General features: G+C 40.2%; 2 protein-coding genes across 3 annotated transcripts; both read left to right on the top strand.

Annotated features, from left to right (window-relative positions):
- Window positions 1-459: 459 nt before the first annotated feature.
- LOC142193746 (glutathione S-transferase 3, mitochondrial-like) lies at window positions 460-8653 on the top strand. Its single transcript, XM_075262746.1, has 4 exons — window positions 460-663; window positions 4404-4526; window positions 7018-7090; window positions 8481-8653. The coding sequence occupies exons 1-4, from the start codon at window positions 535-537 to the stop codon at window positions 8579-8581; spliced, it is 426 nt and encodes a 141-aa protein (XP_075118847.1). The 5' UTR covers window positions 460-534; the 3' UTR covers window positions 8582-8653.
- Window positions 8654-14856: 6203 nt separating this feature from the next.
- TMEM50A (transmembrane protein 50A) lies at window positions 14857-26409 on the top strand. Of its 2 annotated transcripts, none has more exons than XM_075264639.1 (7): window positions 14857-14927; window positions 17424-17526; window positions 18177-18289; window positions 19677-19744; window positions 20348-20440; window positions 22384-22444; window positions 26108-26409. In XM_075264639.1, the coding sequence occupies exons 2-7, from the start codon at window positions 17434-17436 to the stop codon at window positions 26151-26153; spliced, it is 474 nt and encodes a 157-aa protein (XP_075120740.1). In that variant the 5' UTR covers window positions 14857-14927; window positions 17424-17433; the 3' UTR covers window positions 26154-26409. The 2 variants fall into 2 exon arrangements, with proteins under 2 accessions (XP_075120740.1, XP_075120741.1); XM_075264640.1 differs by having other exon boundaries at window positions 14886-14938.
- Window positions 26410-27326: the final 917 nt, after the last annotated feature.

Raw genomic sequence — 27326 nt, 5'->3', positions numbered from 1 at the left:
AGCCGCGTATGTGTTCAACACAGATCTGCGTCCTCTGCACGCAGATCTGAGTTGAAATCGGGACATACCTCCCTCCAACCGGGACCGTGGGACACGTCACCGGAATTGTGAATGTCCCTGCGGAAATTGGGACGGTTGGGAGGTATGAGTTTATTGACAATCATGTACCATACAAGTACTATGGTTTTACACAGCAGCTAAAGTGCAGCAAATAAAAAATCACAGCAAAGCATGTAGGGTGAAAAAGGGATTGTCCTTGTTTAGCCTTAAACTACAGAAATCTGGAGTTCAAAAAGAGACTTTGACAAACCTTGTGAATGATAGCAATAGTGCTGACACATTGTGCAGGCAGATAAGAGCAGGGTGCTGGCCTTTAGTCTAGATGTATAGAGCACAGATAAGCTCTCCAGGACGGAGTCCACGTCGCCCCTCCCTCTCTATATAGTGTCGTGTAGTGTGGAGTTGTGTAACAGTTGCTACCCTAGACTCTTGTATCCTCTGTGAGTACAGGAGCCCGGCAGCTGCAGGACCACCATGACGAACATACATGAACTACTTCCGCAGAATTTTGCCTATGTGATCCTCACCTTTATCTACAGCTATGTTTTACTCATGTACCTTGGGATCAACGTAGGCAAAGCAAGGAAGAAGTATGGCGTGAAGGTATTGTACTTGTGTGAATTACTCTCATGTCATTCGGAAAGATTAGAACAGGATGTTTATAAGCCATAGATGTCATGTATGTGTATGCATTCGCCATTGTGCTGTACAGTCCAGCTCGTCTCTGATGTCTGCTACTCCCAGCGAGGCTGCATGCTTCCTGCAGGCACTGTAGTGTGCACTACAAAACATTGTGTGTGTGTGTGTGTGTGTGTGTGTGTGTACAGCTTAGTGATGTGTGTGTGTACAGCTTGGTGTGTGTGTGTGTACAGCTTAGTGCATCCTCTTCAGTCACATTTCAGTGCAAGTCCCTTATATTTGCTGCATGTTTCCTATATCTCAGCATATAGCATACACACATATTCCCAAGCATGGTGCAGGCTACACTAATAAATTGTTCTATGCTAGAATTTGCCAACATGCTAAGGCCAGGTTCACACTTGCATCTGCGCTCCGCCTGGAGATTCCTTTTCCCAATCCACTTGAAAATTCTGCATTTTTCGGGCAGAAACCCAGCAGACCCCATTATTGTCTATGGGGTCCGCAGGTTTCTGAAGGTAATGTTTTTAAGCAGATTAGATTTCCATTCAGGTGGTCTCCAAGCAGAAACCCAAATTCAGGTCTGAACCTAGCGTAACGCTTTTTTTTTGTATATAATGTGTTTTTTTTAACTGTTTTGCAAAAAAACGCATCAGAAACGGATCATGTGAATGCAGCCTATTACTATCCTATTGTGATAACCTCTTTATGTAACAAAGCGTATTTGTCAATGGTCCGGTGTCTGAATCCCCTACCTATTCCCTTGCTATGGCAGGAGGAAGTTGTACTCTTTTATGCAGAAGTCACATGCAGCACAGAGATTTGCTTGGTCTGCTAGAGTAGTAGCTGCTGTTAGTCAACATTTTGACTGTATTAGGCCGGGGGACCTACATTACAAAAACGCTGCATTTTATAGTGCCTGCAGTGTGAATGAGATTCTAATTAATCCCATCCACATTGCAGAAAGAAATCCGCAGCGGAAATGCTGCAATATAAAAAATACTCAGGTTTTTGTAAATCACAGCATGTCAATTATACATAAGGAAATGCTGGTGTTTTCCATATAGGTATAATAGAGGCAGAAAATTCGCCGAGGAAACCATTGTAAAAAGGCCATGCTACGTGTGGCCTTAGAGTACATTTATATACTGCGGTTTTGGCCACCATTTTTTTCTAAATTAGAGCAAAACTGTTCACAAGCTCTGCATATATAATAAACAAAAGCCATCAAAATTTATACATTTAGACTAGAGGCTTGTAAAGCAATAAAATATGCATGTCTGTTTCATCACACTTTTTTTTTTGCAAAGTCATCGTCAATGGAATGTCTGTTGCTAATACTTACATAATACATAGTACTTTCTAGAACTGTGCTAAGTTTCCTCAGTAGTGGGAAGACCAGTTTGTCTAGTAGTAAAACAATCTTAAGCCTTATAAACACTGCAATACAACAGTTCAATGTTGTATAGAAATTTAAAGGGGCTCTATCAGCAAAATCATGCTGATAGAGCCCCACATATGCGTGAATGGCCTTTAAAAAGGCTATTCAGGCACCGTAAAAGTTATGTTAAACTACCCCCCCCCCCCGTTTTAAGATAATACCCTAAAAAAGAATGTGATCTACTTACGCATCGTGCACGCTGGGCGGGCGTTCAGGGTGTGTCTTCTTCCACGCCTCTTCTTCTTCTGATGTCCTCAGGTCCCGTCCTCCTCCGGCGCTCGCTAACTGACATTGATTTAAAAAAATGGCCTGGGCGCATGCGCAGTAGCACGCGGCTTCTACTACGGCTACTGCGCATGCGCCCATGCCATTTTTTTTAATCAGTGTCAGCGAGCGCCGGAGGAGGACGGGACCCGAAGACATTGGAGGAAGAAGAGGCGTGGAAGAAGAAGAAGACACACCCTGAATGCCCGCCCAGCGTGCACAATGCGTAAGTAGATCATATTCTTTTTTAGGTTTTGCTGATAGAGCCCCTTTAATAGAACTCTCAGCCATAGACCTATGCATAGAGCCCAAGATAAAATCCTATACCTGCATCTACAGCCATGCTGCTCACCCGCCATAACATGTGCACCACTTCAGTACCTAAACCCACCACTATACCCTGTATGGCAAGTGAGCAGCATGGCTCATGGAATTCTTACCATTGCCTGTACTCACACTGTCCTTGGAAAGCTGATATTCAGAGGTCCTGGTTGTTAGATCCCTGCAGGTGTAATGTTGATGGCCAATGATGAGCTCTGCTCCTTTCCCATCCATCCTCCTTCTCATTGGAGGTGGGTGACACTTTAGAGAACCATATCACATGATCCAGTAGCCTATAAAGATGAGCTTGGATTCATTTTAAAGATGAGAATCTCCTCTTTAAAATATTACCAAGCTCATCATGATAGCCCTTACAGATTCAGAGTGATTTTCTGTTAAAAACGCTGTCGGGAATTGAGATCTGCATTGGGATCTCAATGCCAAACATCATTCTCACCAGCGACTCACTCGAGATCTGTAAGGGATATCATGATAATCTTGGTAACATTTTAAAGATGAGATTCTCAAACAAATCCAAGATCATCTTCATAGCCCTAATGGAGGGGCTGGTAGCAAGATAGCTAGGGAGATTGGGAGGGGTGGAGGTGAGAGGGAGGTAGTGTGTGTCAGCTCATGCAATGCATCATAGTAGTTGTAGTCTAAGACACTAGGAAGCTACACCAGGTAAACAAGTGCAGAGGATGCCAGGAGCTCCCAGAGATCACTCAAAACACTGCTAAAGGTTTTTGGGGGCACTTATTAACCCGTTAATATCACTAATAAACTTATTTTAAAAAAATAAAATAAATTTGTCTGGAAAACCCCTTTAACTTCCCATGGTATTTGCTGCGACCTCCTCATGTCACTCTATTGCCACTGTTTTTAATATATATTTTTTTAATCAGGTTTTGGCTTAATAAATAAATTTATAATCACTGTTAAATTTTGGGTTAATTGTTGTTTTTTGATTAGCTATAAGAGGGTTTACTCTAAATTGATTATTAAGCTACACATAAGAAGCATTCAAAGACAGTCAGGGTGAACTATGGTACCTTCCAAAATTTATGCCTGCCTTTATGATCTTTACTTTATCTCATGTATTGTCCAGTGCAGAGGACCACCCACATACTGTATGTGTGCTTGTAATAGAACACTGCAGTTAATGCTTCTTCAGTGTGGAGTTTGCTATATAACTATATAGAATATAGACTGTAAGAGGACCAGCGCAACAGATTTCCATACTAAGGATAGGTTCACACTTGCACCCAGTCTCTGCCTGGGGATTCCATTCCCCACTCCACTTAAAAAAAAAAACACGGACGGAAGCCCGGTGGACCCCATTGTAATCTATGGGGTCCACAGGTTTCCAAGGGTAACCTTTTTAAAAACAAAAAAACGGGGAAAAAAAACATATTAGGTTTCCATTCAGGGGGTCCTCAAGCCGACTCGCCCCTTCCCCAAACGCAACTGTGAATTTAGCGTCACAGATTAAAGGTCTGTCCTTTGTTTTTTTTCCCTTTTTATTTTAACATTGCAGTAAAAAAAGATAGATACAAACAGAAGACTTCATTTGTATCCATTTGCTTGCATATGGCGAATTTTAACGCATGTTATCTTGATCCACTGACAAAACAGGACTAGTTGTTCTGCTTTTGAATATAATGCTTTCTCATGACAGTACCCGCAGATGTATTCCGACAAAGAGAATGTTTTTAACTGTATCCAGAGAGCACATCAGAACACATTGGAAGTGTATCCAGCTTGGCTCATCTTCCAGCTTATTGCAGGTCTTGCATTTCCAGTAAGTAAAGCTTAATGTAAGCTATTTTTTACAATGTTAACTCTAAACCTTTTGATTTCACAGTGGTTATAAACGGTGTATCTCAAGCATTAAAACTTGGAAAAGGAAAGCATCTAGTTAGAAATACCGTGCTACAGTATTATGGCAGATTTAAATGGACATATTTTTCTATGCAATTATGTAAGTTCACAGTGAGTAAACGCGCGTGTATTTTTGCAAAATACACGTGTAAAAATAAGACTCCCATTGACTTCAATGACATTTTACAGGCGTATTTTTGCACGTGTAAAAAAATATCATTGAAGTCAATGGGATAGCAAAATTTACAAGTGTAATTTTACTCTACAAAATAAGCTAGCGTTTACTCAGTGTGAACTTACCCGTTCACACGATGTAAATTGGAGCGTGATCTGGCATGTATACGGCGTGTCAGAGTTTGCGCGCTCAAAAAGATCCCATTGATTTCAATGGGAGTTACAAGCGTATACGCCACATTATTTTGCGCCCATATTTTGCGCAAAATTACGCGGTGTATACACTCGTAACTCCCATTGAAATCAATGGGCTCTTTTTGAGCGCGCAAACTCTGACACGCCGTATACATGCCAGATCACGCTCCAATTTACATTGTGTGACCGCACCCTTACTAAGCAAGAATGTATTGAAAAGAATGGTGTAAACTCTGAAGGCCATGCTTATTAAAGCATTCACTGCACTGCGGATTATTACTTTATAGATTGTTATGCATATTCTGGGACCTCATAGATAATACACTATGGCTACATACAAACGATGGCTAGCACACTAATGCTTCTATTTGTATGGCACCATGCATATAACTATGATTTTCATCGTATTTTTATGTGTTGGGGGGGAGTGAGCACAGGACTCAAAACTCAGAGCATGTTCTATTACAGAATGTGAATGGGTTTGTGAAAAGCAGAGGCGGCACACAGGTACCATCTATGTGGTATTTGCTCTGTTCTTGACTAATCCATACAAGCTCGCATGTTACTTTAGTCTGAAGAAATAGAAAATAAATAACTTAAAGCGTAACTGAAGTTTTGGACAACTTTTCGTTTCTGGCAGTATTTGTGCCATCAATAAAGTTTGTAATATACTTTGACCAATTCTGGATCCTTTCTATGAAATCCTGCATTTTTTCCACTCTTTCCTTCTGTATAGAGAGCTTTATCTGCCTTACACTGAATGTTACTGTGTACTGGAGTATGGGGCTGTGTAAGATGTAGAGAAATTGAGAGTAGGAGTGGGTCACTCCAAACAGTTATATCTCTGACTTTATAGTATAAAGTATATTACAACATTTATTAATGACACAAATACTGCTGGAAATCAGAAGTTGTATGGAAGTTTAGTTACACTTAAAGGGATTGTCCAGGCAAAATTGGATAACCTCTTTAACTTTTAAATCAGCCAGGGGCAGTGAATTAAAGAAAAAAAAAAAAAAAAAAAGCAATTCTCCTGTCTCTGATGCTCTGGTGTCCTCCCAGCCCTTCCCACTTTTTCTGCTCCGGTGGCTTCTCCTTGGTCTCTTTCGGAGTTCCACTGAAGCCACTAATTGGCCTCAGCGTTCACGGGATGGCTGAGGCCAATCAGCGGCCTCTGGAAGAGACATCAGTGGCTTCAGTGGAACTCCAGAAAAGACCTGTTCAGAAGGACCAGAACACAGCAGTAGCACACCAGAGTATCAGGGACAGGTGAGTATGAATTAAAAATAATAATAATAATAATGCACTGGCCCCCCGATTGATTTAAAAGATAAAAGTGTTGTCCATTTTGGCCCGAACAACCATTTAAATACTGTATCCCAGCTAGCTGCTGTGACAACCTGTGCTACATATAAACACTGTTGTCACATGTGGTGCTTAGGATAGGCCATCAATATCTGATCACCGAGCGTCCGACACCTGGGACCCCACAGGTCAACTGTTTCAAGAGACTTCATATGAGCACTGAGGCCTCTTCAATGAATGCCAAGCACAATGTCATACATTGAGTTGGCGCTATACTTAGTATTACAACTCACATTGAATATGAACAGACCATGTGGTGAATGAACAAGAAGTCAGCTGTGAAGTCTAAAGTTAGGCTATCAGTATGTAAGTCTTAGAAAACCCCTTTCAGAAGTCTGTTCACCTTCAAGGGTTTCCATCACCTTTGATGTCAAGAATAGTACTGAAAACAGTGTTATGTGCTGTCAAAATCCCAGCAGACCCCAATAAAATCAGTGGGTACTGATGAGAACATTTACATGTCAGGCAACAGACCTATCACAGCATCATAACTTCTGTTTATAAATAGTAGTGGTATTAGTGTGAATGTAGCCTAATACATATAATATCATATAAAACTATTAGACCACTTTATTACATTTATGGCATTCTGAAAATGAATTAAGATATACACTTAAATAAAATAACCTATAGAGAAGTAACATCTATTTATAAAATATTATTTCTTATTTGTTTAGCTCTCTGCTTCTGTTCTTGGGGCTATATGGGTGACCAGTCGTTTTTCATATGCTCATGGATACTATACTGGAGGTATGTCTTCTATTACTCTATACAGAATACTTGGTTTTATGTTGTAGATGATCCTTAGTCATGTAATCTAGTAAAGCTGGCCATATACATTAGGTAAATCGTCCAAACCCAGGAACTTCTCTGCAATTGGCTGACAGTCTACCCCGTAAGTCTGCCATTGGTGAATGGAGACTCAGGCATGTTAATCTTTTCGTATCCTTGAAAATAAGTACTGCCACTGGCAGCCGCTCATCTTGTTCACCTTAATAAAATAAATATTCAATCCCACCTGATTAAAGTGTTGCACACACGCATTTATTTCACTAGGGAAAGGATGATAAGCTATATTTAACTTTCAAAGTATTGTATATGTCAAAAGTCATCATGTCTGATCTTTTTTTATCGATAAAAGACAGCGAAATTCCTTGTTTTTATCTGGTCTGATCAATTTTCTAATCTGAATTTTGATGTACAGTCTGTCCTAAAGTATTTTTGACTTACAACAGATACCTCTGTCTGAGGCAACATTTGCATGCATCACCTATAGGCTGCCATTTTAATAAAATAAACCTATGTCATTGAATATTTTTTGAGCTTCAACTATGTAGGAAGTAGTAGCAGGATATAATTCCCCATACACAAAAAATATCAGGTATACTGATATAGCCCAGTGGATGCTCAAGGAACTAACCTCCTAGTTTTACAATAGTTAGTGGTATATTTTACTACGTCAAAGTCTAATATTGTTCCAGAAAAAATATCAGCAATATAAATGTACATTTTTCTTGCAACAGGAACTATTTTTCATGGGAAAAAATGAGTTACGCTAGGTTCACACCTGCGTTCTACTTTCCGTTCTGTGCTTTCCGTCTTTTGCATGCCAGAAGACGCAAAGCACAGACCGGTCCGGCCGTTTTATGCTCTCCGCCGCGAAACAGGATTTTTTAATCCGGACACAGAGTACTGCATGTCCGACTCTGTGTCCGGATTATAAAACCCGGTTTTGCGGCGGAGAGCGTAAAACGCTCACTGCCGGACATCTCTCTCACCCATTCAAATGAATTGGTGAGAAAGACTCCTGCAGGTTTCCGTCTCCTGCCTCTGTTTTATGCAGGAAACGGAAACCTGCACAACGGAGAGGGCAACGCAGATGTGAACGAGCCCTTATTCCAGTTACAGAATGCTATCCATATTGTGGCCAACACTAATCCCTTGTTCACAACTGCCTTTTGGTAATCTGTTAGGGGAGTCCACATGGGCCCCTCCCCCCCACCCCAAAACAGAATACCAGACGAACTGGCAAGCAGTGTGCAGTAAAAGCACACAGAGCCCTCAGACTACAATAGGCCATAATATTAAAAATGAAAATCTGCATTGTTCTGTTTTCAATAACTATTTTTGTCTATTTTAGATCCCGCAAAGAGAATGAAAGGTGCTTATGGCTACATTGGACTGTTTGGTGTTCTAATCCTGTCTTTGACAGCGGCTCTACAGCTTCTTCATGTGATTTAATAAGGAGTTTCACACTGAGTGGAGATATGCATCTATGACATTATTCTGTTTTATACAAAATAAATAAAATGTTAGTATAAGTCTAAAACACTGTCACATTTGTATTAACTAACAACTTATAAAGGGCTTCTTCTAGCTGCATACAGAAACACAAGCAAATACATAACTTTTTTTTTTTTGGTTTTTAACCAAAGCATCTTGGAATTCTGTTAGTATCCAGAGACCATTTGTCACAATATAAAACGTACACCTTATTCCACTTAAGTGTGTTGCATCAGCGATTGTAAGCCAAAACCAGGAGTAGAGACTAAATACAGAGAAGTTATAATGAAGAGATTTACACCTGTTCTGTATTTTCAACCTGCTCCTGGTTATTAATTTGTATACTGTGGTGAATGTTCTCTGAAAAAGGACCTAAAAGAGGACCTTTCGATGACCCAAGTCTTGCTGTTTGCATTAATAGATGCTACTCCACTGATTGTGGCACATTGGGAATTTTTCTCTAGCCCCCATTCCCAAGCTATAAGTGCTATTATGTTTGTTTTTTGTCTAATACGGTATCTAGGCTCTCTACTATTAGGTGTCAGGTAGAATTAGACAAGGGGTGTGAGTCTGGTGGGGCTAGATAACTGTGCTAGAATCAGCATCTATTAATAGATATTAACCCCTTCCCGCCGATGGCATTTTTTGATTTTCGTTTTTGACTCCCCTCTTTCTAAACCCCATAACTTTTTTATTTCTCCGCTCCCAGACCTATATGAGGTCTTAATCTTTGCGGGACAAATTTTTCTTCATGATGGGGCCACATGGTGGCTCAGTGGTGAGCACTGCAGCCTTGCAGCACTGGAGTCCCAGTGTTCAAATCCCACCAAGGGCATAAAACCATCTGCAAGGAGTTTGTATGTTCTCCCCGTGTTTGCATGGATTTTCATCCCATATTCCAAAAAAAAGACCTACTGATAGGGAAAAATGTACATTGTGAGCTCTATGTGGGGCTCACAATCTACATTTAAAAAAAATAAAAAATATTCTTCATGATGCCACCATTAATTATTCTGTATAATGTACTGGGAAGCTGGAAAAAAAATTCAGAATGGGGTGGATTTGAAAAAAAAATGCATTTCTGCGACTTTCTTACGGGCTTCGGTTTTACAGCATTCATTGTGCAGCCAAAACTACATGTCCCCTGTATTCTGTGTTTCAGTATGATTCCGGGGATACCAAATTTATATGGTTTTATTTACATTTTAACCCCTTAAAAAAAATCCAAAACTGTGTTAAAAAATTTTTTTCTAAACGTCGCCATATTCTGACAGCCGTAACTTTTTTTTATACTTCCGTGTACAGAGATGTATAGGGTGTCTTTTTTTGCGGGGCCGGGTGTACTTTTTAGTTCTACCATTTTCGGGAAATGTTATTGCTTTGATCACTTTTTATTCTAATTTTTATCAGAATCAAAACGGTGAAAAAATGGCGGTTTGGCACTTTTGACTATTTTTCCCGCTACGGCGTTTACCGTACAGGAAAAATATTTTTATAGATTTGTAGAGCGGGCGATTTTGGGCACAGGGATACCTAATGTGTAGGTGTTTCACAGTATTTAAATTTTTTTTTTTTTTTTTTTGAACACCAGGGGGTCTGATCACTAATGCAATGCATTACAATGCTGATGCATTGCAAAAAATCATCATTTCTTTTGCAGGCTGCATAGACCAGCCTGCAAAAGAAAGAGGCTGCAGACCAGCCGGGAGCCTTTACAAGTCATGGAAACGTGACGTCGGCCCTGGAGCTTGCTACAGGCACCAGTGATCACCAGCAAAACGGCGATGCCTATGCACCACTGGGAAAATGGCGCCTCCGGCGGGGACCAATCGGAGGCATTAGTGCTGGCAGTCCACTGTGTAACACAGTAGACACCCGGCGCTATGGCGCCGCCCGACTCCCAAGCGGCCACCATAGTTAAACACCTGACATGCGCTGTACTAGTACGGTGGATGTCGAAAGGGTTAACGACTGGAGTTGGTGAGGCTGGTGAAAGGTCCTCTTTAAATAGAATATACATTTATACAAGAACATGTGTATTGCAGCTTTGTGAGATACTTTTTTTTTTTTTTTCTTTTTTTCCCCTCTCCCCCTCTCAGCATTTTTCTTGCTGCCTCTTCTTACTTTCTATATTCTTCAACAAACTGGTGGACGGCTTTGCCTGTTTGACGGACAGGACACTATAAAGTACCTCAGTAGATATAGACTTTGCCTTTACCATCAGAGATTAATTATTATGATTACTAGAAATCTAATAAAATTGCAGCTCAAATATGCACAGTAAATATGTATATTACGTTACACAGGTTTGTAGAGAACACTTACATGACATTACAGGACAAACAACATTCTTGCAGTATATTGAATGTTATTTGTGTCTACATAGAGAGATAAAAAAAAAAAACACTGCCCAACCTTAATCAGCAAACTGCTATTATCTGACCTGATAGAAGCAGGAGATAACAGCATGGAAAGCAAGCATGATCTGGAGAACTCAGTCCCCACCCCTACACAGAGCAGGGTGAGTGATTAGTCATCCAATATGGATCAGATAAACATGTAGGGACCAAGGAAATGATCTGTAAACAATTGGAGGAATAATTTCACATAGCAGAAAAAATAGGGTGCATTCATTGGCCTCAACAGTCACCTGAGCTAGTGCTATTGAGCACAGTCCGGGACTGCCAGGCCTCCCTTCTGTTTCAGAGTCTGTGTCTAGTTTCATTGTCTATTTAGCAAACCTAGATGTCTTCTGAACTGTGGCGAGAAATTATTTAGGGAACAAAATTGGAATAGTTTAAAATAGGTAGAGCAGCCTGGGTATGACTCATTTTTAACTTCAAATTCATTAACCAATGGAGGCCTGGATTTGGTGTCCACCCCCAAAATTAAAGTAGAAAAACACACTACAGGCTGATCCAACTTTGATGTAATGTCCTTAAAACATGTCAAAATGAGGCTCAGTAGTGTGTGTGGCCTCCATGTGCCTGTATGACCTCCCTACAATGCCTGGGCATGATCCTGATGAGGTTGCGAATGGTCTCCTGAGGGACCTCCTCCCAGACCTGGACTAAAGTATCTCACAACTCCTTGACAGTCTGTGGTGCAACGTGACTTTCGTGGATGGAGCAAGACATGATGTCCCAGATGTGCTCAATCGGATTCAGGTCTAGGGAACGGGCGGGACAGTCCATAGCTTCAATGCCTTCATATTGCTGGAACTAATGGCACACTCCAACAACATGAGGTCTGGCATTGTCCTGCATTAGGAGGAACCCAGGGCCAACCGCACTAGCATATGGTCTCACAAGGGGTCTGAGGATCTCATCTCAGTACCTAATGGCAGTCAGGCTACCTCTGGCGAGCACATGGAGAGTTGTGCGGCCCTCCAAAGAAATGCCACCCCACACCATTAGTGACCCACTGCCAAATCGGTCATGCTGAAGGATGTTGCAGGCAGCAGATCACTCTCCATGGTGTCTCCAGACTCTGTCACGTGCTCAGTGTGAACCTGCTTTCATCTGTGAAGAGCACAGGGTGCCAGTGGCGAAGTTGCCAATCCTGGTGTTCAGTGGCAAATGCCAAGCGTCCTGCATGGTGTTGGGCTGTGAACACAGCACCCATCTGTGGACGTTGGGCCCTCATACCATCCTCATGGAGTTAGTTTCTAACCGTTTGTGTAGAAACATGCACATTTGTGGCCTGCTGGAGGTCATTTTGCAGGACTCTGGCAGTGCTCCTGTTCCTCCTTGCACAAAGGTGGAGGTAGCAGTTCTGCTGCTCGGTTGTTGCGCTCCTATGGCCCCCTCCATGTCTCCTGGTATACTGGCCTGTCTCCTGGTAGTTGCCTCCAGCCTCTGGATACTACACTGACAGACACAGCAAACCTTCTTGCCATAGCTCGCATTGATGTGCCATCCTGGATGAGCTGCACTACCTGAGGCACTTGTGTGAGTTGTAGAAAAAAAAAACGCTTAGGCCTGGTTCACATCTGTGTTCGGTAATCCGTTCGTGGAGTCTGCATGGGGACCCCCCTGAAAGGAGTACTGAACACATTGGCAAGCGGTAAGCTTATGAAAGCACACAGATCCCATAGAATATAATAGGGTCTGTGTGCTTTCTGTGCGGTGTCTGCACAGAACATGCAGACAGAAAAGTACTTCATGACCTACTTTTCTGTCCGCATGACTCATGCGGACACTGTGCAGAAAGCACACAGACCCCATTATAGTTTAGGGGTCCGTGTGCTTTCACTGCTTACCGCTTGTCAATGTGTTCGGTATTCCGTCCCCATGTGGACTCACTGAACGCAGATGTGAACCGGACCTAAGGCTAAAAATAGGACGGTCTACATCTCCGGGTCTGACCCCAGCCGGAAACCCAGGGCCCAAGCCTTAAAAAAATATATATTTTTTTTATTTGCATATTAACCAGTGTGGGGGCCTGGGCCCCCTAAGGTGTCAAGGCCCTGTGGTAGCCACTACCACTGCTACCGTGGTAGTTATGCCACTGATATATATACAAATTTGGTATCATTGTATCGACCCAGTGAATAAATATATTATGTTACTGCACAGTGAACGGCATGAAATTTATAGCAGAAAAAGTCAATGGCAAAATTCCTGTTTTTTCTCTATTCCTTCTCAGAAAGATTTAATAAAAGAGAATCAATGAGATATATCTACCCCAAAATAGTACCATCAGGACTACATTTTTTCTGGAAAAAAAACAACCCTCATAAAGCTAAATTAATAATAATAAAAAAAAAAAAAAAATAGTCCTTGGTATGTATCGACAGAAAAATGCAAATAATGGTTTGGGCTAAAACAGGCCGATCACTTAAGGGTTAATGGATGCGGCTTGTAGGGTTTCCAGGAATATTTTTTTTTCCGGTAGCTGAGGACCAGTGATGCCTAGCCCACCAAAAAAAAAAGTTTAAACCACAAATCCTACTTACATTCCACACTTCATAAATACAGGTAAAAAAAAAACATCCCAGAATCTGTCCCGTTCAATGGGAGATATTTCCCGGCTCCTCCAGATGCAGATGAGTTTAATATAATGGATTGTAAGATTGTAAGCCCTCGTGGGCAGGGCCCTCTATCCCACTGTGCCAGCCGATCACTGTTAATATTATATCTACCTGTATATTCTGTGTATTGTATGTAACTCCCAAATGTAAAGCACCATGGAATTAATGGTGCTATATAAATAAATACTAATAATAATGGTGAAGCAGAGAGCCGCCCACAGGCCACTGTGGGGGTCACTGGATGAAGACCTTAAACTGGGGCAACTAGAGGGGCTTTAAACTGGGAACATATGGATGGGGATGTTAAACTGTGGAGGAAAGCTGGTGGGGGACATTAAACTGGGGACAACTGGAGGGGGACATTAAACTGGGGGCAGCTTGAGAGGGATATTAAATTGGGGGCAAATAGAAAAGGACATTAAACTTGGGGCAGCTGGAGGGTGCATTAAATTTGGGGCAACTAGAGGGTGATATTAAACTATGGAAGTAACTGGAAGGGGACTTTATACTGTGGAGCAATTGGGGAGGGACATTACAATGTTGGGCATATCACGTTAGAGTGACTATTGGGGCATTATACTGTTTGGGGGCACAGAAAGAAATGGATAGGAATGGGCAGGGTCACAGTAGAAGTGGGTGAGACTAATTGCCACAGTGCGTGCATCCCATCCCTCTTTCTGTCCTTTGAAAGTTGTGAGGTATCTGCCAGTCACATCACAAAATGTCACCATGTTTTAACGTTGCCTGTATCACAAAAAATTGGCATGGCCTCACCAAGAGGGTCACATTGTCACACCCCAAAAATGGTTGGTATGTTTTATACAACTGAGGGAATGGGACTGACTAAAACACCTGAATTCGGTGAGTAAAAGGCAGGTCCCAATACTTTTCTCTATATAGTGTAGTTCCACACAAATCATATTATATCCTGTACATATCCCTCTATCACAATGAGCAGATAAATCCTATTTGTTTACAGCCCTTCACTAAAATTGAAAGTAAGCGTGGCATCACATGAATTTATATCGTATGAAATCCCCTTCCTCAATTATGTGATAACGCAAGTATGTGAAAATAAAAATCATTTGACGGTTAGTTTTAACTTCCAGCCAAAAAACATTTATCATGCTTTCCTCAAAGCGTATTTGCCCTTGACCAAGATGGCCGCCCGGTGACTTCCGGTTGTCAGCTTCCTTCCCTGAGACTATCCCCTCAGCGGTATTACGTCACTGTATCCGTATAGCTTGTTTATCCTTCGCCGGGATCGGGCAGGTCTGTTTTGTGTACGTTGTGTTATGTCTGTCAGTAATAATGGGGGCTAGCGGCGGGGCAGGGATTCCCAGTTGGGGAGGGGGGTCACATGGTAACGCAGACAACCCTTTGTCCTGTCCTTCTCCGGGTGTCATGAGATTATTACAGGACGGTGCCAGCAGCGCAGCTAAATATACATGAAGTTAATGGAGGATTGTCTCCCATAGACAATAGATGTGTGTAACTTTGCAGGGTTGCTGGCAGGCAGCTGGGTCTGTAAACTGGGTTTGCACATTTATTCTCTGGTTTTGTCACATGAACAATACGTATATTTACATGGCTGAACAATTGTGTTGGGACAATAGGCTCATCCACTTTTCCTCAGATGGGCGCTGTTAGTAACATGGGGGTCGCTTCAGGTCTTCTTTCCCCTCCCTCATCTATCAACTCAATCAATCCCTCATCTATCTATCTATCTATCAAAGGGGGTGGCGTTTACATGTATCATGATACTGTAATGTTTCCATGAATATCTATCTATCTGTGCATTTTAGTGTTATTAGTCCCAACTGGATCACCTTCAATAAAGCAAACTTTTTCCAGTTACAGGTACTTGTTTACTGTCAATTTACACTGGCTGCGACCAATAGCTTCTTACCCAGTTACTGTGAACAGGAATGCCAGAGTGTATGTGAACTCAAGCAGCCAGAGGATTCTGGGAGTTGTAGTATTCACAGGCCCAATCTTTACATAGCCCAGAAAGGACAAGGAACTAAAATAGTTAAAATAAGAGTACAATAGAGACCGGAGATAGGTGAGGTTAAGTGTGAATAATAAACAATTTGCTGTAAAGCTAGCACATCTGTTAAATATATATATATATATATATATATATATATATATATATATATATTCCTTTAGGTGAACAGGCAACCCCTTTATTTAGAGAGCTGTGTGATGATGGCGTGTAATAATAGTAGAAAGTATTGCTTTGTCTAATCATAACTTTATATATCGCCAACATATTTTGCAGCACTTTATAAATAAGAGGACACATGAACAGACAATATTTGATATTAGAATATGGCAAAGAATAAACATATCCAACAATAGGAGTGAGGGCCCTGCTCGCAAGAGCTTACAATCTATGTAGATGCTGTAATCGTCTTTGCTGCGGGCTGAGTCATGTGAAATCTTGTCAGTGGACTTCTTGACTAGGAATGTTCCTCTGCATTGCAATGACCTACATAAACTGCATAAGCATAGCATTCCTTTGCAAGGACTGTAAAATGCTGCGGTTTTTATTATGAAGACAGATTTGGTAACTTTTTACTGACTTGACAGCCTTAGGGGCAGAATACACTAATAGTAACGATATAGGATAGTGTTTTGGTTTTTCTAAAGTATTTTATATAGTGTTATTTAACAATTTATGGCAGTATTATTTAGGCTCTTTATAGCACTATTTGGGTGTTAGATGATGCTGTTATTTTCACCCCCTGTATTGTTGCTCTTCCAATTGAAATTGGGGCACTCCCTGAAAACCTTCCCCCTGTACCTATTGACCAAAGCACCGATTTCCTTACTGCCCTATGTATGAAATTGGCAAAATATTAATGTATTTACCAGATTGCTCATTCATATCCCTACATTGTCTATAGATTAGCCTGTATTAGGCTGCATTTTTACATTGAGGTTTTGTTGTTTTTGAAGCCTAAAAAGGACTGAATTGAATAAGTGGAGTAGTAGCACTTGTCCTATATAATTTCTCCTTCTTTATCATCCACATCTGTTGTTGACTTCAAAAAAATTAACAAAAAATCCTTGCACCACAGCCCTGCTCCCATTCACTGGAATGGATGCTGGGCTGCCTCTAGTTATACACGTAGTAGTAATAATAATAATACATTTTATTTATATAGCGCCAACATATTCCGCAGCACTGTACAATTTGTAGGGTTCAAATACAGACAGAAAGATACATTACAAGAAAAGTCATTTCACACAATGGGACTGAGGGCCCTGCTCGCAAGAGCTTACAATCTATGAGGTAGAGGGGGTGACACAAGAGGTAAGCAGGGGCAGCATTGCTTATACAGGGGGTAAGATAATTCTGTAATAGAGGTGACTGTCATTACACAAACATAAAACTGTATGAGCTGTCACCAGTCGTGTCCTTTAACATGTGGTATATGGCTTCCAGTGGCTATCAGCTGTTGATTCAATTGTCAGACCCAAAACCTGTAGATAGGTTATCAGTATCAAAAATGGACACTGCCTTTAAGGTAACAGTGTAGAGCAGCACTACTTGACTGTTCCCGTAAGTCTCACCTTAGGGGTCAGCAGTTGGGAGCTGTAATTCCCAGCAAATTGCCAAGATAAGAATAAGCCTTAAACCTTTGGCTTGAAGTTCTTCTTTACTTTTTAGTTAGCACTCATTTAGTTTCTTTGAGTGTATGTCTAGAAGTATGTGGTATAACCTATGTAATGTCTAATTTTCTGATTTTCTTCTTAAAGGCTATTCAAAATGTCTGGATTTTTGGATTCTTTACGATGTTCAGAGTGCATAGACTGGAGTGAAAAGAGGAACACGATTGCATCCATTGGAGCTGGAGTTCTTGTAAGTTATCCTCTAGCTTTTAGAAGTTTTGACATGATACCCAAGGACATACATCTATGCAGATGCTCATCCTATGTCTTTAATTGAAGTAAAGCTGCAGGATATTTCAGGTAAACCTGGCAGACCTTTGGTGACCATGTAAAAATCCCCCCCCCCCCCTTACTCTATTATTTGTAAAGTGAATGTTGCCCAGAATTCTTTTTTTTTTTTTTTAACTATTTTCTGACATGTCACTACAGAAGATAGTATGGTAGAAGTCTAGGCTTTATAACCCAGCAGCCACTCATACAAAAAAACATTCCATCACACCCCTCCAAGTTACATTCCCATTTGATTCCATTTTCCTGAATACTCTGCATAATATAATTCATCTTTGGCTCATGCTGGCTGCAAGTTTTGGTGCTTCCAACAACATGGCCGCATTATACAGGAAGCGTATAAGAAATTGGTACCTGCTATGCTACAGACTGCATGCCTATGAACAGGCTTGATTTACATATGGCCCACTCATACACCAAAAAGGATGAGAAATTATCATCTAAAACAAGCAAAGCAATGAGATGGTGAAGTTAAAAAACAATTGTTATAAGACTTTGTCTTTTCTTTTGTTTTTAGAGACTGGTATTAATGTGTATATGGCTTGTGTTTAGTTCTTCACAGGTTGGTGGATCATCATTGATGCTGCTGTTAAATACCCATCGGAAAAAGAGCTGAATCACTCATACCATGCCTGTGGGGTTATAGCTACTGTAGCCTTTTTAATGTAAGTGGCTCTATCACTTTTCCTTTATTTTATTTGCATGATAAAAAGCGTCATGACTATATGACTGATACTAGGTTTAGACAAGAAATATCTTTGCTTAATTTTTCATATTAATTTAACTTTCCCTGCTTGACAAATGGAGTAGGGGGTCAATGTCACTAACAGGCATGCTAAGGGCACATACACAGAAAGCCCCATAGAGTGCCCTCCACTTGGTATAATATCCTACTGGTTCTTTTACATAGTATAAAGGGGCATTATTCTCTGTGGCAAGCACTAATTGAGCATTATACTGTATGCGGGCACTAATGGGAGATTATACTATATGGTGGATACTAATAGGGCATTATACTGTTTGGAGGCACTAAGTATCATTATACTGTGTGTGGGGCACTAATTAGGCATTAGCGCCCCCCACACTGTATAATGCTCCTGAGTCAATGTGTCCTTGGCAGGTAGGGACGATTACTGATCCCTGCTGTCATTATTCTACTGTATCGGGGGTTATAAGACAGCAGTCAGGAGATGAGTGTTTCTCCCAGGCTCTGTCATTATGAAGGTCCAGGCGGTGATCTGGACAACTGGTGTCCTTGGTGTACTCTCTGACCACAGTCCACCAAATACAGTATTGAGAGTGCAGCTTCCTCTCTCCTGCCTTGCATTGATCTGACAGATTAGTTTGGGGCAAGGAGGGAGAGAACTGTGTAGTCAGGGAAAGCGCTTTACTGTGCTTCTCATTGAGGAAGCGACTGTGGATTATAAGATTTGAAGTCCTAAAATGGCATTCATCATTGTAGTTATGGAGAATGTTTGAAGGGAGTCTGGTATTAGGACCCAGATTTTCACCCCTGCCACATAGACAGATTGCGCTTTGGAGCAAAAAGCAAATTTGCACATTAACAAAAACAACGCTATATTCGAAACTGAGGCACCAGTTTACAGGGTGGAAAACACAGTATGATTCAGGTGACTAACCTATCAAGGCCTGGGAGGACATGCTACGACGTTCTGGTGAAAGACTATGTTTAAAAAGGGCCTGTCACCTCTTTTGACTTATTAGTTTCTGTAATACTTGTATTCCTCGCAAAAGAACTCTGCATTGTGCCTGTTATCTGTTATTACTCCTTTAAAAAAAATGAATAAATTAACTTGGTAATACCTTTCCCCTTTAAGGAGGACCATTCATCAGCTCCCAGGTTTTAGCCTCTAGAATCACACCTTATGTCTACCCCTGCCTGACACCACACAACTGAAGAAAAATGTTCTTGAATTGATATTTTATATGAAATACACATGTTTACTAAAGTGTCATGGCAGGTGACTGTTCCTCTTTAAATTGATGATGGCGATTTCCTGTTTCACCAATTTAAATCCTTTTATTTTGCAGGATAAATGCAGTGTCCAATGGCCAAGTTCGTGGTGACAGCTATAGTGAGGGAAATTTGGGACAAACAGGTAATAAATAAGGTGTGCATGTTCTTTTACCTGGGTAGTATATTAATCCCCTAACAGTTGTATAAATTGCAAAACCCTCCCAGAAAATGTCTATTGCTTTACTGCAGATTTAGAATTTTTGGGTGCATTATGGACATATTAACTCATTTTGGCTTTGACCCAGTTACATTTAGGAAATCCCATCCCCACACTGCGGGAAAATATGCCATTGTGGTTCTAGAAACCGCAGCATTGTTAATTATACCTAGAGAAACGCTTGACACCTATGACTTTTTGATAAAAATCAGTTGGTTTCTATTTTTTTTTTTTTTTTTTTTTTGATGGAAAGGTGAAGTGGATAGAAATGTTTTTCTGTTTGGCATTTAGGATGCAGGATAATTAATAAACTTATTTTATTTTCTGGATAATTATGGATGTGAGGATACCAATTATGTGTATTTTTTTACATTTTTATTTCCAGTAACAAGGGAAGAAATTGTCTATTTTTGCTTTATGCTACAGAAAGTTAATGGATTAGTGTATGTCAGCAGACATACCTAGTGTTTAAATGTCATTAGTGAATTTCATATGATCCTATATATCTTGTGTTTTCCATTTTTTTAGGAGCTAGAATTTGGCTTTTCATAGGTTTCATGTTGGCCTTTGGCTCTCTGATTGCTTCCATGTGGATATTGTTTGGCGGTTATGTGGCCCAAAGTAAGTATACGCAAAGACACAGGTATGTTGCATAGACAAATCACATCTTTTATAGCACATTCCAAACAGCAGAAAATGTGCTTGTTATATAGATGACTATGTGCTGCAGTTCTGGACCTTAATATTACAAAAGTAAGTCTCCTGGTTGTATCCACATTGCCTGGGCCACTGAAGCATTGTCCCGTTTGGACTGGGCAGCATTGATACAACCAGAAGAGCTGGACAGCAGTTCGCTCATTTGAAAAGTAAGATTACAGTACGTTAGTGTAAAAATCTGGTAAGATTATGTGACAATTATAGATTCTATTTCACTTGGACAGGTAAAATCCGAACCAGATTTTAAAGGAGTTATCCACCTTTTTAATATTGATGGCCTGTCATTTGCCAACTTTGGTGCAGTCAGTTTGTGTACTTGCATTAAGCTGGCTATACACATTACATTGTCATCGGCTGAAATGGCCAATTTCGGCAAATGATCAGGTATGTAGTTGTCACCACCATTAGTTTGTAGCAGACTGACAACAGCAGCTTTGGCATACTAGATGGTATTAGCCAACTGAAGACCTTTTTTTTTTCTCTATATTAACTAAGCAATCAACCTACTCGCCAGTTTAGTTAGCCATGTTAGGGACATTCGTATGTCTAACCTTATTTGTGCAATACAATCCATTTCCGCAGATGTTGGATTACATGACAAAAGTCTGTGTCTCTTGATTTCAATGTAACCAGAAGAAAATATCCTAAAGGGGTTGGCACTTTCAGTCCAATATTGAAAGACAAATGTTACGGTTTGTATAATAAAAAGTTGCACAATTTTCCAATATACTTTCTGTATCAATTCATCTTTTTTTTCTTTTTTTTTTTTCTAGATCTCTGCTTGCTGTCATCCATTCTGTTACCTCTAGTGGATGAAATTCTGACTGTGGTCATGTGATGGACATACAGGTGCACAAGTCATTATAATCATAGTACAATATCAGAGATCTGCCTGGTAACAAGTTGTACACCTGTGTACTCATCACATGATCATCGACCGTAAATCACATGACTGTGGTCAGACTTTTATTAACTAGAGGTAATTAGAATGAATGACAGCAAGCAGAGACCTGGAAAACGGTGAGGAATTGATACAGAAAGTATATTGGAAAATTATATATCTTATTATACAAACAATAACATTTGTATAGCAGTATTGGTGTGAATGTTGCCAAACCCTTTAAGCGGGGTTCACACAATGCTTTTCTGCACATAATGTGCATTTGTATTACATATCCATGTGTTTTTGTAATCCCGTACCTTTCAAAAACACATAGATTTTTTTTTAATGTGAAAGCACATACCGTATTTTTCGGACTATAAGACACACTGGACTATAAGACGCACCTAGGTTTTAGAGGAGGAAAATAGGGGGAAAAATTTTAAAGCAAAAAATGGTAAAAATATTTAATGTATGGGAGTTGTAGTTTTGCAACAGCTGCAAGGCCACATTGTATTCTAGGGAAAGGAGGTGATTTAGAACTCTTATTTATTTCATTTTTTTATTATATATTTTTAAAGCTTTGTGGGTTTTTTTAAACTATTTTATTAGTTCCTAGGGGGCTTGAACCTGCGGTCATTTGATTGCAAGTCCCATAGACGGCAATACAACTGTATTGCCGTCTATGGGACGTTCTGTATATTACTATTACGGCTGGTCATAGACTAGCCGCAATGGTAATATAGCAGTGACAGGCCTGGGAGCCTTCATTAGGCTCCTGGCTGTCACCCGAACAGGTCGACTCCTGATATATTGCCACGCATGAGCTGGCCTGCAACTTTACAGGTATAGAGCCGGTGGGGGGGAAAAGTGCGTCTTATATTCCGAAAAATACGGTATGTTTTTATGGAGAAAATCACAGTGTGAACTCAGGCTACCTTGTAAATTGTGTTATTTTTTCTTGCAGATGCTGATGTGGTGTATCCTGGGATAGCTGTGTTTTTTCAAAATGCTTTTATATTTTTTGGGTGAGTACATTAATCAGTGTTAGGACATACCTAAGGAATTAACCCTATGTGGAGGATTGTGTTTCTGTGTATTAGAGCTCACTAGTTTTCCAGAAATCCATATGGTAAAGTCACATGGTGCAGTGTATGTGATGTTGTGGCTGTAGTCGAGTTGATGAGGTGACCAATTGCAGTTCTTAGTCAGTGCTTTGGGTAAGATAGCGTGAGATTTGGTTTACATGCTACTCTTATTGGCTGGATTCTCACTAGGTAGGTTTTTTGTGTTTTGTAAATGAAGCAGAATTTTTATTTTTTTCTTTTAACCCCGCAATGACTGGCCTGTTTTGCTCAATAACCACTTCATGTACCATGTACTAATAATGTATGATGGAGTGGTGTAACTTGCCACAATAGCACATGCTTATGACCATGGCATCTAAGGTGAAGTGCTGTCCCATGATTAACCCCTACACAACACGTTCACGGGTGCTGATGTATTTACATAGTAGCCTGGGGTATAACCTGACAGTCTATATGTACTACAATACATGACTGTGCCAAAAGACAAAACCACCATATAGTAAAAATATGAAATATTTATTAAAGAGTCATATTAAAACCAGCACAAAACATCACAAAGAACATGTAAACAGGGGAACCAATGCTTCCTATAATAAAATGCATATGGAAAGTCCAACACACATTAATGCATATACTGGTGGAGGTATGTATACCAATAATAGTATAAAAAATATTAATTAATAAAAAACCCAGCTATTGTGAAATGAGGTAGGTGACCAGCAATGCTACATAAAGTTATACAGTGTATATATGTGTGTATATATATATATATATATATATATATATGTGTGTATATATATATATATATATATATATATATATATATATATATGTATATATATATATCATACACAGGTTTGGCATCATGGATTGAAAGAGACACCCTGCAGTGAAGCTATGCAAGAAGAGAAAAAGGGGCGGGCCAGACGGGTGAGGGAGGTGTGGTTTTCTAAGCAAACTTGAAAACACACCTCTTTCACCCATCTGGCTCGTCCCTCCTTCACTGCCTCTCAGATCTTACTCCTGCAATGAAGCCACACAGGCAGGGAAGTAGGGGCGGGCCAGACGGGTGAAGGAGGCGTGGTTTCAAGCTTGCCGAGAAAACCACGCCTCCTCCCGTTTGGCCCGCCCCTCCTTCCCTGTCTGTGTGGCTTCATTGCAGGAGCCAGATCTGAGAGGCAGTGAAGGAGGGGCGGGCCAGACGGGAGAAGGAGGCGTGGTTTTCTCGGCAAGCTTGAAACCACGCTTCCTTCACCTGTCTGGCCCGCCCCTACTTCCCTGCCTCTCATATCTCGCTCCTGTTATGACGCGACACAGGAGGGAATGAGGGGCAGACCAGGCAGGCACCGTGCTGCTCTCCTTTTGATTCACACAGACGGGCACAGACGCTGCACACGCTGCATTCGGACTATAAGACGCACACACATTTTCCTCCCATATTGGGAGGAAAAAAAGTGCGTCTTATAGTCCGAAAAATACGGTAGCCTATGTTTTAATCGAGGTTACAAACTATCTATGTGGCAAATTTCATCCAAATCCGTTCAGCCGTTTTTGCTTGATTGAGTAACAAACATGTAAACTTTCACATATTTATATTATATATTATATTATTATATTATATATATTATATTGTAAATATTATTAGTAGGATTAGTAGGATATGATTATAATATTAGTAGGAAAAAAACACCACATAATCATATACATAAAAGAATGTATGAGGAAGGACCTACCATGTGCACATGCGCTAGCTAGTAGCAGAAAAAAGAAGCGACATGTCCATTCTTCCCGCGTTTTCCTCAGCTGACTTAGCCGCGGCGTGAGACTCCCTCCCGCTTAGGCCCATTCATTCGGGCTTAATCCAGAGCGGATTGCCTTGACAGGATGCCACTGCACTTCATCTATTTTCCGCCGAGTGAACATAACCTTAGTGAACTTTTGTTTTTGTTTTTTAAATGCCTTTTTCAGCTATGTCTCCAAAATGCTAGAAAAATGTAAACAAAACACCCCATGAGAAACCAACCTTACTGAATCCCTTAGTGATCATGCTATTTTAAGCCTTAATGACCAAACAATGTTTTACTTTTCTATTATAACTTACCTAGACCTATAACTTCTAAAATTTTTCTGTCATTGTATGAGGGCTGGATAAGTTGTAGTGTTTAAAGGCACCGATTTGCGGTAGTTATATCTCATTTTTTAACTTGTATTAACTTCTGAGAAGAAATAGTAAAAAACTGCTATTTTGTAACACTTTGTTATGTTATAAATTTTACATCATTCACTGTGCAGGGATGTCGCTAAGTTCTCTTACAGACGTTTAAGTTCCCATGTGTGCATGGAGGCCTCCAACTATCTTCTGATATTTTTAAGTTCCCTCTCATGCACAATTCAGGTCTCTCAGATCCACAATACCACACATAACTGGGGACTTAAAGTTAAACCCTTCACTCTATACTGGACTGTATTGATGTGGAGTATTTAATGTAGATAGTGGTCTAACCTTGGCTCACCATAACTCGTGGTCTGAACCCTTCAATTACTATGTAAGTTAATTGTATGTGTAAAATATAGCAATTGAGGAGAGCTGTTCCTGCCTCTGAGTATGTATGGAGTACAGGTTTATGGGGCTATGTAAAGGCCCATTCACACGGCAGAAACCTTTTTCACTGTGTGAGTTCTCTACGCAGCTAGCTGCAACGGATGCCGATGCAGTGCATCCGTATCCCATCACTGCATCCTGCTCCAGATTAGGTTCAAATGAATGGGCCTTATCGGGAGTGAGTCTGCGTGTAGTCAAAATAAAAGTAAGGTAGGGTCGCTTCATTTGTATCTCAAACATTAGGAAAAAAAAGTCTGGATCAGGATATTTATATGTAGCCGTTTAATGTGATATATAAATCCCAATCCCCACTGTATTTTCATCCAGTTCTATCTCTAGAAATAATATAGATAGCACAGCAATCTCCTTTTTTTGCATGACACCAAAACAGGTTTGTATTTTATAACGCCCAAGATATAGCAATATGAAGTGACCTTCCCTTAGCCTCATGTTCTCTACATTTTATACAGCCCCGTACTTCAAGCCCATACCAAAATACTGCCAGAAAATCAACTGTTGTCCAAAAGTTTAGTTACACTTTGAATCTCAGCCACAGATCTCTTACTGATGTGTAAGGGCTCATTCACACGGGGCAAGAGGGGGTGGATTTTGATGCCAAATCCGCCCCCTCACAACAGAGGTCTACGCAGACCGCTATCTTCCTTTTTTCTGTGAGTGGTATGTTCCCGCTCACGGAAAGAAGAAGCGAGCTGGCCTTTCTTCAGGCGGATTCCATTCATTTGGGCTTCCCACGTCAGAATCAGCACCAAAATACGCAGTCTCTAGCCCCCTGAGAATGGGCCCTAATAAGCATAATCCAGATTACAAATCTAGGTAAACTAGTGCATGAAATTGATTCATTTTCTCCATGTAGTAGCAAAGTACTAGCACTTATTACGTGGCAAAGGTTTTTTTTTTAATGAAAAATAATATTGTTTATTACATTTCATAATTTGTTTATTAATATGAATCATTATGAATAATTTCATGTTCTTTCACAGGGGCCTGGTTTTCAAGTTTGGTCGGACTGAAGATTTATGGCAGTGAAGAGAATGTCCAGATTAAAGCTCATTTCATATTTTCTAATGCACATTCCCAGTACAAATATATAACATTTTTTGAGACCCTTTTCCCCCCCTAACTCTTTGCTACTTGTGAATGTTGAATAAATACTTGTGTTGCAAGGTGTTAATAACTGTATGCAACTCTTTGCACTTTGTTTTAAAAGAAATGTTTTCTGTGTGTGAATTTTGTAAGAAGAAAAATGAAGCATTTAATAAAAGCCACTTCTGGTGTTTAAAAATAGTTTGAGATTTTATTATAAAAATAGGCCTATATGAAGCAAACATGTAAAGCTTATAAGCAAAACTCTATTCGGTCAACATATTGATCTTCTATACCTCTCTGGAACCTCAAGAACCAGTTTATCCAATCTAACTAATCTCAATATTTCATGCAATTTGTTTTGTTTTTTAATCATATATATAGTTTTTTGGTTTTTTTTTTACATAAGAATTCTCCACATAGACCTAGAATAAGGCTAGGGACATACAACACTGTTTCACTGTGGTATGTCCATAGCAGATGTTCTACAATGGACACGGTCAAGATGAAAATCATCTGAAATTGGCTAGTTTTTGCTGCAGCTTTCAAACTGTGACTGAACCCGTAATGCAATTTGTCAGTAACTGATACTTTGTGCTGCAGGTTTTTTGTTTTCTGCAGTGTGTGGATGAGAATGACTTAAATCTCTTCCACTATACTGCTATTGTACATCACAGCAGGTTAGCCACTGGCAATTCCGCAGCAGCTAACCCACTATCAACTCGCCCCATGGCCTAACATAGTAACGTTATGACTGCCTGTGGTTATCACTAAAAAGAAATTAACATACACAAAAGATTCGTCCATCCTTTAGAATGTATTTACATGGTTTATTTGGTTTGTGTACTGCTCACAGACCCATAAAGCAATATACACAACTGACAATAGTCTCTATTGGTCACACCGTCTATAGCTCTATGGATATATGGACCCAATACGTATACAATATCAGATTTTTGTACAGCTGTCTGAGTAAGGTCTATAACCAAAATGAGGTTAAATTTTGGAAATTGTCTGCTACACAGGTACTATTTAGAGTCAAATACACTAGATGGAAATGTCTGGAATTAAAAAATTGTTTTGTTAATCTGAATAGGGATGGAATGCGTGTGGATT

This window comes from Leptodactylus fuscus, chromosome 2 (genome assembly GCF_031893055.1).
Source record: "Leptodactylus fuscus isolate aLepFus1 chromosome 2, aLepFus1.hap2, whole genome shotgun sequence".
NCBI classification, from domain to species: domain Eukaryota; kingdom Metazoa; phylum Chordata; class Amphibia; order Anura; family Leptodactylidae; genus Leptodactylus; species Leptodactylus fuscus.
The sequence above is the reverse complement of the archived record's forward strand: the minus strand, read 5'-3'. Positions and strand labels throughout refer to the sequence as shown.

Bases quoted from the DNA above. Each gene is read 5' to 3' on its own strand.
- LOC142193746 (XM_075262746.1), top strand. From the start codon at position 535: ATGACGAACATACATGAACTACTTCCGCAGAATTTTGCCTATGTGATC. The intron at 664-4,403 runs GTATTGTACTTG...TTCTCATGACAG, and splicing joins GGAAGAAGTATGGCGTGAAG to TACCCGCAGATGTATTCCGA. The intron at 4,527-7,017 runs GTAAGTAAAGCT...TTATTTGTTTAG, and splicing joins TTGCAGGTCTTGCATTTCCA to CTCTCTGCTTCTGTTCTTGG.
- TMEM50A (XM_075264639.1), top strand. From the start codon at position 17,434: ATGTCTGGATTTTTGGATTCTTTACGATGTTCAGAGTGCATAGACTGG. The intron at 17,527-18,176 runs GTAAGTTATCCT...GCTTGTGTTTAG, and splicing joins CCATTGGAGCTGGAGTTCTT to TTCTTCACAGGTTGGTGGAT. The intron at 22,445-26,107 runs GTGAGTACATTA...GTTCTTTCACAG, and splicing joins AATGCTTTTATATTTTTTGG to GGGCCTGGTTTTCAAGTTTG.